Genomic DNA, 14,460 nt, shown 5'->3' with positions numbered 1-14,460 from the left:
AACGGAGAAACAAGTCAACAGTTTATTTCTAACAAAAGTATCACAATTTTGATCACACGAGTATTATACATTCACAAACAGCTGTGGCAAATGTTTTCTTTGAACCCCGTCGAGAAAGTGAGGCAGTGCAAAGTACTCAGAATTAGCTTCAGCCATTGACAATTGGTCGCATGGGCAGCAATTCAATATAAATAAGGTACTTATATACATTTATGAGATAAATTAACTGATTAGATTGCGCTGGCCTATCGGGGCTCTTCCTTGATTCGAGTGCCGAAATCACAAGCGATTGGTAACAACAATGCGATTCAATTGAAAATAATTTACTTAAGCCTCGTGCTACGGTCACGCCTTATAAATAGAATAAATATAAATTACAGCCTACTTATGGTTAATACTGATTAACAAAAGCAATTGTTCTCGCCGAGCGGACACTTCCGCCACAAATCACTCGATGGCTTTGGCCGTATACCGCTCCGGCCAACTGATTTGCTGCTCCAGGACGGGATCGATGGGCGGCGCGACCTCTGCGCCAATGGACTTGGACTTTTGGCAAGCGGACTCCGCGTCCTTGGGCTTCAGGAAGTCATCTGCATCCCAGGGCTGCGCCTTGGCCGTTCCCCAGATGATGAAGACCATATTGCCCATGAAGAATATGACAGCTGCCAGTCCAAAGACGATCTGCCACTGGCCGCGATTGTGCTGCGATATTGGGAAATATATTTATTATTGTTTTCGATCTGGGATTTTCCATCATTCTTTTTCGACGCCTGACTCACCTTATCAGCCACGATCTCACCCGCAATCAGTGGTGTGAGGATGGGTATAACGTTCGCCACCGTATTGCTCAAGCCAATCAATATGCCAGCGTGATTGGGCGACAGATCGATGGAGTTCAGGGAGCTACCGATGGTGGCTCCACTGTTCACACCCACCGAGACGGTCATCAGCACAATGGCCAGATTCTTGTTCTCCTCGCTGAGGAATCCAATGCCGATCAGGGCGGCGGCCGGTATCCAAAAGGAGAGCGTGTTGAACAGCTTACGCACGGAGGTCAGCGAAAGGATCTTCTTCTTGAGCAGCACATCGGCGGCAATCAGATAGACATAGGACAGCAGCCACATGGCCAGGAAGGGCAGCGATGAGAAGACTGCGTTGCTCTGGATCTCCATGTTGAGGACACCGTTCATGTAGGAGGGAATCTCCGCCTGTAGGGTGCTCAGTCCGTAGGTCTCTGCGCACCGGGTTACCAGCAGGGCCAGGAAGGGCACAGAAGTCCAGATCGCCTTCCAGGGTATGGGTATGGTGCGATCGTGGAAGTCCTCATTGTGCTCCAGCGAGGATTCGATGTACTTGCACTCGGCCTCGCCAATGAATCGGGACTCGGTGGCATTGTTGGAGGCGAAGATCAGCCAGAGGAAGCACCAGGCGGCGCAGAGGGCTCCGGACACATAGGATATGCCCGGCCAGCCCATTGCGCCCTTGGCAATCATGCCACTTATGAACATGGCCAGCACAGTGCCGCAATCCGTGCCCGTGTAGCTGAAGGCGCCCAGGCGATTCCTCTCCTCCGGTGGCGACCACATGGCCAGGTGCTCCGTGACGCAGGGAAAGATCACGCCCTGGAACAAGCCCTGCAGAATGCGGATGGCGCAGAACACCTGCCAGCCGCCCCAGGTGATGCACCACGGGGTCATCAGACTGAAGACGGCAGTGCCACAACTGGCCACAAAGAGGACCACTTTGGCGCCGTAGCGACGGCACAGGAAGCTGCCAGGACACAGGGTCAGGATGTAGCCCCAGTAGAAACTGGAGAGTATATACGACTTTTGTTTCAACGTCCATTCGTACTCCTGCGAGGTTTTGTTGGAGGGAAAGTGGCCACGTCAGCTTGTGCCTTGTGCAGTTTGGTAATATCACTTGAAACTTACCGGAAAATTGGGATTCGTGGTGGCCGCATTTGTCATGGCCACAATGGCCACACTCACATTCAGCCGGGCGATGTGCATCACGGTGAGGCCGAGGAAGAGCAGGAACGACTGCAGATGCCGCACGCCCAGACGTGGGCCCTTGCACGGCTTGTGGGTCATGATCGCCAAGTTAGTCCAGTGGGAACACTTTCTGCTCTTCGGATTCGTTGCCGAGGTCTGCACTGCTAGATTGGCGGAATGGTTCTAAGCCCAGTCGCCCTTGTATTGCCAACATTTATACGACAGCGGAAAGCTTTGAAAGCTTGGGCCGACTCGCTCGGCGATATCATTCACGCACATACTATAGTGTATCTCTAGGTCCGGGGATTCGCAGGTGAAGTCCCCACAGAGAGATGGTTCGGCGACAAACAAGATCGACGATCGGAGACACTTTGACGCAACTCCTCGATCCAGAAGCCGACTGACGTAGCGAAGCCATTGTACTTACTAGTACGACTCGCTGGCGGGCTGAGAAAGCATATGCATATGTTCCTACGTATTATCAGTAAATATTGATGGATTTACACAAAGTGGTGTGGCTAAAAAAGTACACACTCCCACTACCACTGCCATTCCCACCCAACACTCCACTTTGGCCAGAGACGTGTTTATTTGCCCAAAAGATTTATGACACGATTATCAACAAAAGTTTTTGCTCGCCTGGCGTGAAGCGGTGGAATAAGTAAATCCGATCCACCAAAAGCTTAAAACGGAAAGCGGAAAGAGGCAACTCTGCTCGGCACTAGAGTTAATCGAAAGAGCCGCCATAAATGAATGAGTTTATTTATTTTTTGGAATAGTATTCTTTATGGCTGCAATCTGGACGAAACAATGGAACGCAGAGCTGATAAGCGATGCTACCAGTTAAATAAATTATCAACTAATCGATACTGTACCGCGCCACACGGCCAAAGTATTTATTATGTTTCTGTCAATTTATTGAACTTTGCTAATTTAAAGAAAACCCTAATCTCAGCCAGTTCATCAGCTGGCCACCACAATCTCGAGTGATTCCCCCTGCTTGAGTGTGTGTTATGAGCCAAAGCTAAGTAGACTCCATTTGAGATTACCTCAAGAGCTTTGGTAATCTGCACAGGGACACCAGAGCTTTGAAAGGTTCTTAGTAAAAGAATGAAAAATTGGGCTTCCATTCATTCTGCGCTATGAGTAACTTACTCTGAATGGGAGCCATGTGGGCCACGCCTTGAATGATTCTTTTAAGAGATAGCACAAGGGTGTGGCCAGGAATGACATTTTCCCATCATTCTGTGATACTGTGGGCATTGCCAATTTATTATCACTGACGAAGATACTATTTGTAGATCTTTGGAAACGTCATCTTAAAAACCAAATGCAGAAACAAGTGCTGTACAATTCAGAATACATGCGGCGGTAACTAAACTATATTGTTGAAAAACCAAAAGCTGACTAGCTCTTGAGACTGCGAACTTATAATTAAAAACATTAAGTGATGTAGTACTCAATTGGAGAGCCAATTAAAGATACAACAATCGTTTGCTATCTTCTGCCATTGCTAGTACTTGCTGTTGTGATTTGTAGACAACTAAAGTGAGCATATATAACCCAAATATTAGTATGTTAATTCGATTTTCAACATAATTCTACCCTGACTGGTATAAAAAATAAACGCGTGTTAGAAATTAAATAATATTACTATTTAATTGCTCTTTGGAATTTTCGTTTCTTTGTACGGTTCATTGGCGAGTTCCGGGTTCTTCAACTGGAGATAGTCCTCGGCATCCCAGGGCTGAGTTTCAGCCGTGCCAAACGCTAAGTAAATGCAGTTGCCCACAAAGAAGAATACGGAGGCAATGATGAATACGATCTGCCATTGTGAGCGATCAGACTGAAAGAATTCAAAAAGCAATTAAATACCTTCACTATTAACCAACTTCTGCCAGCACTCACATTTTCCTCCACAATCCAGCCAACCACCAAAGGAGTGGCTATGGGCACAATATTCGCCGCTGTATTTACGATTCCCATTAGAATGCTGGCATGGTTTTTCGATAGATCAATGGTGTTCAGAACACTGCCAATGGTTTGAGCACTATTCACGCCCACACTAATGGTCATCAAGGCGATCGCAAAGTTCTTTTGATCCTTGTCCAGGAAGCCAATGCCCACCAAGGTGGCAGCAGGAATCCAGAAGGCAATCGAGTTGTAGGTCTTCCTCAAAACCGTCAAGGAAACCGAGTTTCTGCCCAAAAGCACTTCGGCTGTGATTAGGTAAATGTACGACATGCACCACATGGCCAGGAATGGGAGTGCCGAGAAGAACGCATTGCTCTTCATGTCCATGTCGAGGACCCCGTTCATGTAGGATGGGATCTCCGCCTGCAGAGTGCTCAATCCCCAGTTCTCAGCGCATCGGACTATGAGCAGGGCCAGGAATGGTGCGGATGTCCAAATTGCCTTCCAGGGAATGGGGATAACAGTAACGTGGTATGACTCATTCTGCTTTAGGGACGACTCAATATACTGCAGTTCTTGCTCTCCAATGAAACGAGATTCCGTGGGATGGTTGGCTGCAAAGACGAACCATAATGCACACCAGAAGAAGGCTATTCCAGCCGAAACATATGAGATTCCAGGCCATCCCAGCGAGCTCTTGGCTATCATTCCGCTGAGGAACATGGCACTCACATTGCCGCACTCGATTCCTGTGTGACTAAGAGCTCCCAACCGATTCCTTTCCGCCGGCGGTGACCATTTGGCCAGGTGCTGATGAATGCAGGGGAAAACCACTCCCTGGGCCAATCCCATGAGCACTCGAATGCCGCAGTAGGCCTGCCATTCGCCAAATCCGATGAAGAGCGGGGTCAAGGCACTGCAGACACCTGATCCGAAGACACCCCAAAACATCACATTCTTGACTCCAAAGCTCTTGCAGAGATAACCTCCTAGGAATTGGGTCAATATGTAGCCCCAAAAGAAACTGGACAGTATGTACGACTTCTCCGCCTCCGTCCAGTCGTATTCCTAGAAGGGAAGCTAATGAGTTAATCCTTATTATCATGGTAGAAACCCTATTCGTACCGGAAAATCCGGGTTCGTGGTTTCCGCATTGGTCATCGCCACCACAGACACACCCACATTAAGGCGGCCTATGAATACAGTGGTTATGTTGAGGAAGATGAGTAGGGCCTGGACATGCCGCATCCCCAAAGCAGGTCCTGCAATTAGATAACGAACTGGTATTATCGCTGCTACTTCCCGTCTACAACCAGTTGGGCAAATAAATCTGAATTGCTCTTGAGACTTCGTTATCGCGCCATTACTTGAACAATTTATGACACTCAATGCGCGTGCGGAAAGCCCAGAAGTTTTTCAGACGGGCTAAATGGGGTGCAAGGTCTAATTTGTGAATGGTTTTTGAATTGTGCCAAGTTCGTGGGGTGTCATCTCATTCACAAACTCTTATCCGAACCGAAGGATTTCCTCACACACACACATACCTTTGTTCGTCTCGGCCGTCATTTTCGATTTGGTCAACAAAATACTTCCTCACTTCTTTTTAAACAACCGATCGCAATCACTGTGGGAAGTTGAGTGAAAGAGCCCACGAACATGGAATGGATTTAAATCCAAATTGAATTGGTCGATAAGCCAAATTTGGCTTATCTGATACCACGTCAAGTGATAAGGTCAAACAGCGGGCGAATTCACCAATTCAATTAACAAGCGCTATAAACTGAAGGTTGCAGCTTTTGAAAAGCGCCATTATGCTAATAATTGGAATGTAGGTAATAACTTAATAAAGTCATTAGAAAAATCTTTGTTTTTACAATCACCATAAGGATTCTATCTTAATTCGGTGATCTATGCCACAAAGAAGAATATGGCCATTCGACCTTCAGGGAACTTTGCACAGAACGTAGCCAAGGTCTAACCTTTATTCCCTTATGAATAAAATCAACTACAAAGTTTAGGAACAGTAGTTCCTGAAGGTGTGGTATTTCCCTTACAGGTTTACCAAATCAATTGGTACTATCAAGAGTAGTTCCTGCCATTAAATAGTTGACGGCGCCGCAATTAAGTGATTTATGGCCACAGCAAACCACTTTGTTAACTTCTGGCGATTTTTGATAAGGAAAATTCGCTGAAAATTGTTTAACTCAAGCAAAACAAATGTTTGCGCTTAATGAAGAAACGAAACTAACTGATTTAAAATTAAGTAGAATTAAATTTAATAATAATCTCAATTATTTTAATTGTTTTGTTAGTCTCAATCGTCTCTATGTTTACTGGAGTCTTAAATGCTATCGACTTCTACATCAAGGACTTCTTGGAAGGGTCTTCACTGCCTTTATCATGGATAACTTCATGGATAACTGGAGGTATAGCTAGATCTGGTTCCTTAGCTGTGAGGTAGTCTTCAGCATCCCAGGGCTGTGAAACAGCCGTTCCAAAATACAAGAACACGCAGTTTCCGACGAAGAAAAGTACTGCGGCAATCATAAACACTATCTGCCACTCTCCGCGGTTTTTCTGAAAAAAAAACAGTATATTATTATACTATTATGATAAACCTTTAAACGCAAAACTTACGTCGTCATGGACAATAACTCCAACAACCAGAGGAGTGACCATAGGCACTACAGTCACAGCCGTATTCACGATTCCCATAAGAATACTCGCATGATTCGGGGATAGATCTATAGTGTTCAAGGAGGAACCGATTGTTGCTCCACTGTTGAAACCGACACCTATGGTCATTAAAGCAATGGCCAGGTTCTTCTGCTCTTGATCCAGAAAACCGATTCCAATTAAAGTTGCACAAGGAATCCAGAAGGACAACGAGTTAAAGGTCTTTCTGAGGGCCGTTAAACTAAGCCTTTTTCCGGCCAGAAGAACATCGGCGGCTATCAGGTACACATACGACATAATCCACATGGCCAAGAATGGTAACGCCGAAAAGAATGCATTGCTTTTCATGTCCATATCAAGAACACCATTCATATACGTCGGGATTTGGGCCTGCAGGGTACTCAGACCCCACATCTCGCAACATCGCACAACCGCTAGAGCAAGAAATGGTACAGAGGTAAAAATCTCCATCCAGGGAATAGGAATGACGGTCTTGTGATAGTCCTCACTGTGCTTCAGTGATGATTCGATATAGTGCAGCTCTGCCTCGCCTATGAAACGAGATTCCACTGCATTGTTGGCAGCGAAGACGAACCATAAGGCACACCAGGCGAAGGCCAATCCCGCGGAGACATACGATATTCCTGGCCAGCCAATGGCGCTTTTGGCTATCATTCCACTGAGGAACATCGCACTCACATTGCCGCACTCCATTCCAGTGTGACTGAGACCCCCCAACCGATTTCTTTCCGCCGGAGGCGACCACTTGGCCAGGTGCTGATGAATGCAGGGGAAAACCACTCCCTGGGCCAATCCCATGAGCACTCGAATGCCACAGTAGGCTTGCCATTCGCCAAATCCGATGAAGAGTGGAGTCAAGGCACTGCAGACACCTGATCCGAAGACACCCCAAAACATCACACTCTTGACTCCATACCGCTTGCACAAATAGCCGCCCATGAACTGGGTTAAGATGTAGCCCCAAAAGAAACTGGAGAAGATGTACGACTTCTCCGCCTCCGTCCAGTTGTATTCCTAGGAGATACGCTAATGAAAACGGGGTATTTTCTTGATGGAACTCTATTCTTACCGGAAAGTCCGGGTTCGTGGTTTCCGCATTGGTCATCGCCACCACAGACACACCTACATTCAGGCGGCCTATGAATACAGTGGTTATGTTGAGGAAGATCAGAAGGGCCTGGACATGCCGCATTCCCAGAACAGGTCCTGCAATAAGATAACGAACTGGTATTATCGCTGCTACTTCCCGTCTACAACCAGTTGGGCAAATAAATCTGAATTGCTCTTGAGACTTCGTTATCGCGCCATTATTTGAACAATTTATGATACACAATGCGCGTGCGGAAAGCCCAGAAGTTTTTCAGACGGGCTAAATGGGGTGCAAGGTCTAATCCGTGAATGGTTTTTGAATTGTGCCAAGTTCGTGGGGTGTCATCTCATTCACAAACTCTTATCCGAACCGAAGGATTTCCTCACACACACACATACCTTTGTTCGTCTCGGCCGTCATTTTCGATTTGGTCAACAAAATACTTCCCCACTTCTTTCAAACAACCGATCGCAATCACTGTGGGAAGTTGAGTGAAAGAGCCCACGAACATGGAATGGATTAAAATAAAAATTGAGTTGGCCGATAAGCTGAATTGGGCTTATCTGATAAGACGTTCAGTGATAAGGTCAGGCAGCGTGCGAATTTAACTATTCAATTAACAAGCGTTATTAAATAATTGTTGCTCCTATCTAAAAGCGATTATATGTAAATAGTAGCAAAATAATAAACTTGAACAATAAGAATTATTGTTATTTTGATTTCATTATTTTATATATTATCTACATATGTACACCTGAGTCTCAAATGAGTCTTAAATGAGTCTATGGCGACATCTACATCAAGGACTTCTTGGGAGGGCCATCAATACCTTTAGCAGCTTGGATAACTGGAGTTATATCTTGGTCTGGTACCTTAGCTGTGAGGTAATCTTCAGCATCCCAGGGCTGGGAAACAGCCGATCCAAAATACAGGAACACGCAGTTTCCGATGAAGAAAAGTACAGCCGCGATCATAAACACTATCTGCCACTCACCACGGTTTTTCTGAAACAAAAAGCAGTATATAATGATTATTATCATTATTGTAAAACTTACATCTTCATGAACAATAACCGCAACCATCAGAGGGGTTACTATAGGCACAACATTTGCAGCCGTATTCACGATTCCCATTAGAATACTCGCATGATTCGGGGATAGATCTATGGTGTTCAAGGAGGAACCAATAGTTGCTCCACTATTGAATCCGACACTAATGGTCATTAAAGCAATGGCCAGGTTCTTCTGCTCCTTATCCAAAAATCCGATTCCAATCAAAGTCGCACAAGGAATCCAGAAGGCCAACGAGTTGAAGGTCTTTCTGAGGGCCGTCAAACTAAGCCTTTTTCCGGCCAGAAGAACATCGGCGGCTATCAGGTACACATACGACATAATCCACATGGCCAAGAATGGTAACGCCGAAAAGAATGCATTGCTTTTCATGTCCATATCAAGAACCCCATTCATATAGGTTGGGATCTGGCCTTGCAGGGTACTCAGACCCCAGGACTCGCAGCAACGCGCTACCATGAGGGCAAAGAACGGTGCGGAGGTCAAAATCGCCATCCAGGGCACTGGAATGACTGTCTTGTGATAGTCCTCACTGTGCTTTAGTGATGATTCGATATAGTGCAGCTCTGCCTCGCCTATGAAACGAGATTCCACTGCATTGTTGGCAGCGAAGACGAACCATAAGGCACACCAGGCGAAGGCCAATCCCGCGGAGACATACGATATTCCTGGCCAGCCAATGGCGCTTTTGGCTATCATTCCACTGAGGAACATGGCACACACGTTGCCACACTCGATTCCTGTGTGACTGAGGGCTCCCAGGCGATTCCTCTCCGCGGGCGGTGACCATCTGGCCAGGTGCTGATGGATGCAGGGAAAGATCAGGCCCTGGGCACAGCCCATCAGGACTCGAATGCCGCAGTAGGCTTGCCATTCCCCAAATCCGATGAAGAGGGGAGTCAAAGCGCTGCAGACCCCCGATGCAAAGGAGCCCCAGAACATGACACTCTTGATTCCGTAACGCTTGCAAAGATATCCGCCCAGGAACTGGGTGATGATGTATCCCCAGAAGAAGCTAGATATTATGAACGACCTCTGGGTCAAAGTCCAATCGTATTCCTGAGAAAGAACGCGATGAAAGTTATTGAGTAAAGATTGTGTTATAACTCTTACTGGAAAATTCGGATTAGTAGATTCGGCATTCGTCATGGCCACCACAGATACTCCGACATTCAGTCGACCGATGTACAAACACGTGATGTTGAAAAAAAGCAACAGGGTTTGAACATGTCGCATTCCCAGTGAAGGTCCTGCAATCATTAGGAAAAGTGTAACTAGTCAGCAAAAAAGTATAATAAGTCACATGGGGCCACCTGTTTGCCAAGTGGTCAAAGGTATGTTAGATAATGGACACCCTCCAACTACTATGGATTGAAGTCCATCTATCACTTCGAACAGTTTACAATTAGTAAAGCATGAGCTAACCCGAATTGAAAGGAATATATTCTTTCCATACCTGTATTTATTTCAGCTGTCATCCTTGCAGTGCTGATGGAAAGTTGACCCTTTGCTTTCGAAACGGCAGAATAGAATGGAATTGAACTCGAGTCAACCGCACCCTGCGGCGATTTTAATCGTACGAGTTGTTTATCAACTTTCAGCTAATCGAGATTATCCTGTGATAAGGCTCAAACGCGTGCGTATCAACACAAAGAGTTTATGTGGATTCCTAAGATAATGTGGCACGCGATTAGGATCTTGTTTAAAATTAGAAGACCGATTGTTATTCCGAGATTAGTAAATCTAATTTGCAGATAGACGAAATCTTCTACCTAGCGCGAACCGCACTTTAATTACCAACTCAAAATCAACGCTTTAATCTTGAAAACTGACCTGGCCCAATGTGGATTTTACTTTGCATTAGATTGATTAGCTGGTATCTGTAACTGTGTCTTAGAAGGAAGCCAATTCAAAGGTCATTGCTATTGGTATTGGGCAATACTTTCACTGGCAACGATAATCCCACGTTCTTATCATCAGTGCCTTGCTACGAACTTGCCCTCTTATCGAACTTCAATTTGCTGGTAGTTGAAACACATGTCAAATTAATTGGAGAAGCAATCGATCTTATTTTCACATAATACACACGTCAATTGCTTATTTACGATCAGTACTCCGAAGTTCGTATAGTAATCAGTGTTCATTGATAAAGAATTGACATGATGCCACGGTGGGCCCGTTTCCGTAGGGTAAATCGACAAGGTCGTGGGATTTTTCACATATAGTTTCTATATTTACATCTTAAAGTACTCATTGGGAACACAATTGACTTATTTAAAGCTACGCCGGACCAGCCGTGACTAAAATACCTAGGGGGTTTCGAGGTATAGGTTATTTGTTTATCCTATGACATCAAATTTCGTCCTTGCTGCTCAGTTCTCCATAGTACCCCCAGTTTCATTGGATTCATTCTTCTCCAAGGCAGCTTCACTTTCCTTGCGCTTCGCCTCCTCCACTTTCTCACTTTGCTGTGCCTCCAGAGCCTTGGAAAGTCCCACCTCTTGAAGATTGGAGGATCGCTGCTTATCCATAAAGTCGGGTGCATCCCAGGGCTGATTGACCATCTGACCAAAGGTCACATACACAATGTTGCCCACACAGAAGATGATGGCGGATATTATGAACACAATCTGCCACTGCTCTCGATCGTGCTGTTAACAAAAAGATTTAGTAAGTTAATTAATTTGCTCTGTGGAGGAATCGCATTTATACTTACATCATCCTTGACGATGATTCCCACGAGAAGAGGCGTCAGAATGGGCACAGTGTTCGCCGCCGTATTTACAATGCCCATGAGAATGCCGGCGTGATTAGGTGACAAGTCGATGGTGTTGATGGTGCTACCAATGGTGGAGCCAGCGTTGATTCCCACATTGGTGCACATCAGCACCACTGCCAGGGTCTTCTGCGTACTGTCCAGGAAGCTAACTCCAATCAGAGCTGCGGCGGGCACAAAGAACGCTATCGAATTGACGCTCTTGCGAATGCCAGTGATGGACATGATGCCCCTGGTCAGCAGGATATCCGCGATGATCAGGTACACAAAGGCCATAATCCAGGATGCGAAATAGGGAAGGGCGGAGTAGAGAGCATTGCTCTTCATGTCCATCAAAAGGACACCGTTCATATAGGCTGGCATCTCGGTCTGGAGCGTGGAATATCCCCAGGACTGACAGCACCTAGTGATCATCAAGGCCCAGAAGGGAACCGATGTCCAAATCGCCTTCCATGGCACCGGAATGGGTCCAGTGGCCTTGAGCTCTGCCTCCTCCGCCTTGCGACTGGAGTTGATCGAAGTCTCAATGTAGTTCAGTTCCGCTTCGCCAATGAACTTGGACTCTTTGGGTTGGTTGGCTCCGAAAATCCACCAGAGGATGCACCACAAAACGCCCACTCCGCAGGACACGTAGAAGATGCCGGGCCAGCCGATGCTGGAGGCAGCCAATAATCCACTCGCAAACATGGCCACCAAGGTGCCACAATCGATACCCGTGTTGGCCAGCGCTCCCAATCGGTTTCGCTCCTGCACAGGACACCAGTTCGCCAGGTGGGCGTGGATGCAGGGAAACAGGAAACCCTGGAACAGGCCCATGGCCATCCGAATGCCACAGTACGCTTGCCAGCCGCCCCAGGACACGCACCATGGGATGAGGGCAACCAGCAGGGCTGACCCCATGGTGGACACGAACATCGTGATCCTGGCTCCATAGCGCCGGCACAGCCATCCGCCCATAAACTGCGTCATTATGTAGCCCCAGAAGAAGCTGGACAGGATGTAGGATCGCTCCATTTCGTTCCAATCGTACTCCTATATAAATTAACGAAATGAGGTTTAAGAAAGAGGTTTCGAAAAGTTACCTTCTTAAACTTACTGGAAAGTTTGGGTTAGCGTTATCGGCGTTTGTCATTGCCACAACCGCAACTCCAGCATTGAACTTGGCCATATAGTTAACCACAATCGATAGGAAGAGCAAGAAGGTCTGCAAATGACGTTGGCCGATCATCGGACCTGTTTAGGTAGAAATAAATCGCATAAGTAACACCCTTAAGTGGGCCTGGAACTCCCCACTACTGAATTTCTTTTGTCCAAAACAATCCTTATCACTCTGCGGTTCTCTTTTTCACTTCCTCCATATATTTGTCTGGGAAAGTCGCCCACCTGCTTAAAAGCCACTTAAATCAAAGACTTTACGATCTAATAAAGCACTTAAAAGGTGATAAAAATAGACTATTATATATTATTAAGTATTGCAAGAAACTTAAGTGCAGCCAATATTAATATCATAATAAAGACATAAACTAACGAGCTCCCTGAAGTCCCTTTTTTCAAGGATGCTAACAAGATCCTTGAAGGACCCCTTACTAACCCGTATTCGTTTCCGCCGTCATATCCGCACTACTTTTATTGAACCACACCCGCTAGAGATCGAAATTAAACTCAACTCCCAACCTGCAGCCAGCTCGGTTAACACCTCCCATTTTATTGAAGAGCTAATCGAACCCGCCGTCAGTTTTCAAGTGATACCCGCTTAATGGACACCAAATCAGGGCACTTTGCAAATACGATATCGATAAGGCAGAGAACAACAATGAAAGCGCGATTCTGAACTGGAATGGTGATAGCGGGCGGGTTCCACTACGCACCACCCACTGATAGTGTCAGTAGGTGGCGGCGGTGGGTGGGACGACGCTTGAAATCCGGATGCGATACGCATTGAATGGGGAGGGCCCCTTTAAGAACTTTAAAGACGTCATTGATTTTTCCATACCGACTGTTGTCAGTCAAGGCGGCGTTATCAGTTGAGCCTCTTCAGTGGCCGTGGCTTTAGTTATATCTTATCAACGGCCAATGCCAAGTATCTGGATCATGCTTGCCCGTGGGATCCTTCAGACTTTCGACCCCATCCCCCCGTGCAATCAGAATATGAATTGTGAAGCACCTCGACTGATAGCGAAAGTGTTTCATTTCACCTGGGCGCCATGAACGAGCGCCTTATCGAAACACCTTTCTATAGAACACACTTGATGATCAACGAATAGCACCTGTGAAAACAAATTGAACATGGCCGGAAATCCCAATCTGCATATTTCTATATATACTCGTATAGTATCTTTATACTTGTACTTTATTGATCTATACTATACATATCGCTTAATCCGATCTTTAACAAGGAAAATAAGTTCTTAACTCCCACGGACAAGCTCATGATGACTCTAGACCAGAACTATTTCATCGGATTCTCCTTCATGAGTCCCGAGTTTATAACCATTATTTAAGAAGGTCTAAAAAAGCTTTGAGCAAAGTTTAAAGGCTTTCTCCAAAAAAGAGGCTTTTTGCAAGTTGATTTATGGAAATTTGTTATTCCTTCGCTAAAAGCCAGCTGAATGTTCATTAAAGCTTTGAAGTTCAAAGCTGTTGGCTTTCTCTCTTTCAAGATAAAGCTTTTCAACACTAACATTAACATTTCCTGTGAAGCCCAGATAGTAAAAGAAAACAGAGCAAGTTCCGTTTCTTTCTCATTCTCCATTTTCGAGAGGGGAAATCCTTTGGGGGAAACTCACCACACGAGAGCACCTGAATTAGTTACGCATACGCCGCGTGTGCTCCACTCAAGGAAACACTGACAGGAAGTTTCAAGATTGCCAGTGGGCTAACTAGCCAACTTTGGTTAAAATCTAAACTCATCAACAGGCTTGA

The 14,460-nt window shown here is 45.9% G+C and overlaps 5 protein-coding genes across 5 annotated transcripts; all 5 read right to left on the bottom strand.

Annotated features, from left to right (window-relative positions):
- LOC6531723 (putative inorganic phosphate cotransporter) lies at window positions 1–2,554 on the bottom strand. The gene is made up of 3 exons (XM_002092477.4): window positions 1,932–2,554; window positions 780–1,853; window positions 1–702 (listed from the first exon to the last, which is right to left on the bottom strand). The coding sequence occupies exons 1-3, from the start codon at window positions 2,088–2,090 to the stop codon at window positions 448–450; spliced, it is 1,488 nt and encodes a 495-aa protein (XP_002092513.1). The 5' UTR covers window positions 2,091–2,554; the 3' UTR covers window positions 1–447.
- A 1,077-nt stretch (window positions 2,555–3,631) lies between these two features.
- LOC6531722 (putative inorganic phosphate cotransporter) lies at window positions 3,632–5,552 on the bottom strand. Its single transcript, XM_002092476.3, has 4 exons — window positions 5,450–5,552; window positions 5,031–5,167; window positions 3,900–4,973; window positions 3,632–3,837 (listed from the first exon to the last, which is right to left on the bottom strand). Exons 1-4 carry the CDS (start codon window positions 5,469–5,471, stop codon window positions 3,649–3,651), a joined length of 1,422 nt encoding a protein of 473 aa, XP_002092512.1. The 5' UTR covers window positions 5,472–5,552; the 3' UTR covers window positions 3,632–3,648.
- Window positions 5,553–6,164: 612 nt separating this feature from the next.
- LOC6531721 (putative inorganic phosphate cotransporter) lies at window positions 6,165–8,180 on the bottom strand. Its single transcript, XM_002092475.3, has 4 exons — window positions 8,091–8,180; window positions 7,672–7,808; window positions 6,543–7,616; window positions 6,165–6,482 (listed from the first exon to the last, which is right to left on the bottom strand). Exons 1-4 carry the CDS (start codon window positions 8,110–8,112, stop codon window positions 6,264–6,266), a joined length of 1,452 nt encoding a protein of 483 aa, XP_002092511.1. The 5' UTR covers window positions 8,113–8,180; the 3' UTR covers window positions 6,165–6,263.
- Window positions 8,181–8,402: 222 nt separating this feature from the next.
- LOC6531720 (putative inorganic phosphate cotransporter) lies at window positions 8,403–10,273 on the bottom strand. Its single transcript, XM_002092474.3, has 4 exons — window positions 10,219–10,273; window positions 9,876–10,012; window positions 8,748–9,821; window positions 8,403–8,696 (listed from the first exon to the last, which is right to left on the bottom strand). The coding sequence occupies exons 1-4, from the start codon at window positions 10,238–10,240 to the stop codon at window positions 8,487–8,489; spliced, it is 1,443 nt and encodes a 480-aa protein (XP_002092510.3). The 5' UTR covers window positions 10,241–10,273; the 3' UTR covers window positions 8,403–8,486.
- Window positions 10,274–10,973: 700 nt separating this feature from the next.
- Window positions 10,974–13,227, bottom strand: LOC6531719 (putative inorganic phosphate cotransporter). Its single transcript, XM_002092473.3, has 4 exons — window positions 13,130–13,227; window positions 12,635–12,771; window positions 11,479–12,570; window positions 10,974–11,413 (listed from the first exon to the last, which is right to left on the bottom strand). Exons 1-4 carry the CDS (start codon window positions 13,149–13,151, stop codon window positions 11,135–11,137), a joined length of 1,530 nt encoding a protein of 509 aa, XP_002092509.1. The 5' UTR covers window positions 13,152–13,227; the 3' UTR covers window positions 10,974–11,134.
- Window positions 13,228–14,460: the final 1,233 nt, after the last annotated feature.

The sequence above is a fragment of the Drosophila yakuba genome, chromosome 2R, assembly GCF_016746365.2.
Source record: "Drosophila yakuba strain Tai18E2 chromosome 2R, Prin_Dyak_Tai18E2_2.1, whole genome shotgun sequence".
Taxonomy (NCBI): Eukaryota; Metazoa; Arthropoda; class Insecta; order Diptera; family Drosophilidae; genus Drosophila; species Drosophila yakuba.
Note: the sequence above shows the minus strand (reverse complement) of the source record. Positions and strands in the feature narration are given on the sequence as shown.

Coding starts and splice junctions, on each gene's coding strand:
- LOC6531723 (XM_002092477.4), bottom strand. CDS start 2,090: ATGACCCACAAGCCGTGCAAGGGCCCACGTCTGGGCGTGCGGCATCTG. Junction 1,854..1,931: donor CCACGAATCCCAATTTTCCG/GTAAGTTTCAAG, acceptor AAAACCTCGCAG/GAGTACGAATGGACGTTGAA. Junction 703..779: donor GTGAGATCGTGGCTGATAAG/GTGAGTCAGGCG, acceptor CCAATATCGCAG/CACAATCGCGGCCAGTGGCA.
- LOC6531722 (XM_002092476.3), bottom strand. CDS start 5,471: ATGACGGCCGAGACGAACAAAG. Junction 4,974..5,030: donor CCACGAACCCGGATTTTCCG/GTACGAATAGGG, acceptor CTTCCCTTCTAG/GAATACGACTGGACGGAGGC. Junction 3,838..3,899: donor GCTGGATTGTGGAGGAAAAT/GTGAGTGCTGGC, acceptor GAATTCTTTCAG/TCTGATCGCTCACAATGGCA.
- LOC6531721 (XM_002092475.3), bottom strand. CDS start 8,112: ATGACGGCCGAGACGAACAAAG. Junction 7,809..8,090: donor GACGGCCGAGACGAACAAAG/GTATGTGTGTGT, acceptor ATCTTATTGCAG/GACCTGTTCTGGGAATGCGG. Junction 6,483..6,542: donor GAGTTATTGTCCATGACGAC/GTAAGTTTTGCG, acceptor TTTTTTTTTCAG/AAAAACCGCGGAGAGTGGCA.
- LOC6531720 (XM_002092474.3), bottom strand. CDS start 10,240: ATGACAGCTGAAATAAATACAG. Junction 10,013..10,218: donor GACAGCTGAAATAAATACAG/GTATGGAAAGAA, acceptor TAATGATTGCAG/GACCTTCACTGGGAATGCGA. Junction 8,697..8,747: donor CGGTTATTGTTCATGAAGAT/GTAAGTTTTACA, acceptor TTTTTGTTTCAG/AAAAACCGTGGTGAGTGGCA.
- LOC6531719 (XM_002092473.3), bottom strand. CDS start 13,151: ATGACGGCGGAAACGAATACGG. Junction 12,571..12,634: donor ACGCTAACCCAAACTTTCCA/GTAAGTTTAAGA, acceptor TAATTTATATAG/GAGTACGATTGGAACGAAAT. Junction 11,414..11,478: donor GAATCATCGTCAAGGATGAT/GTAAGTATAAAT, acceptor TTTTGTTAACAG/CACGATCGAGAGCAGTGGCA.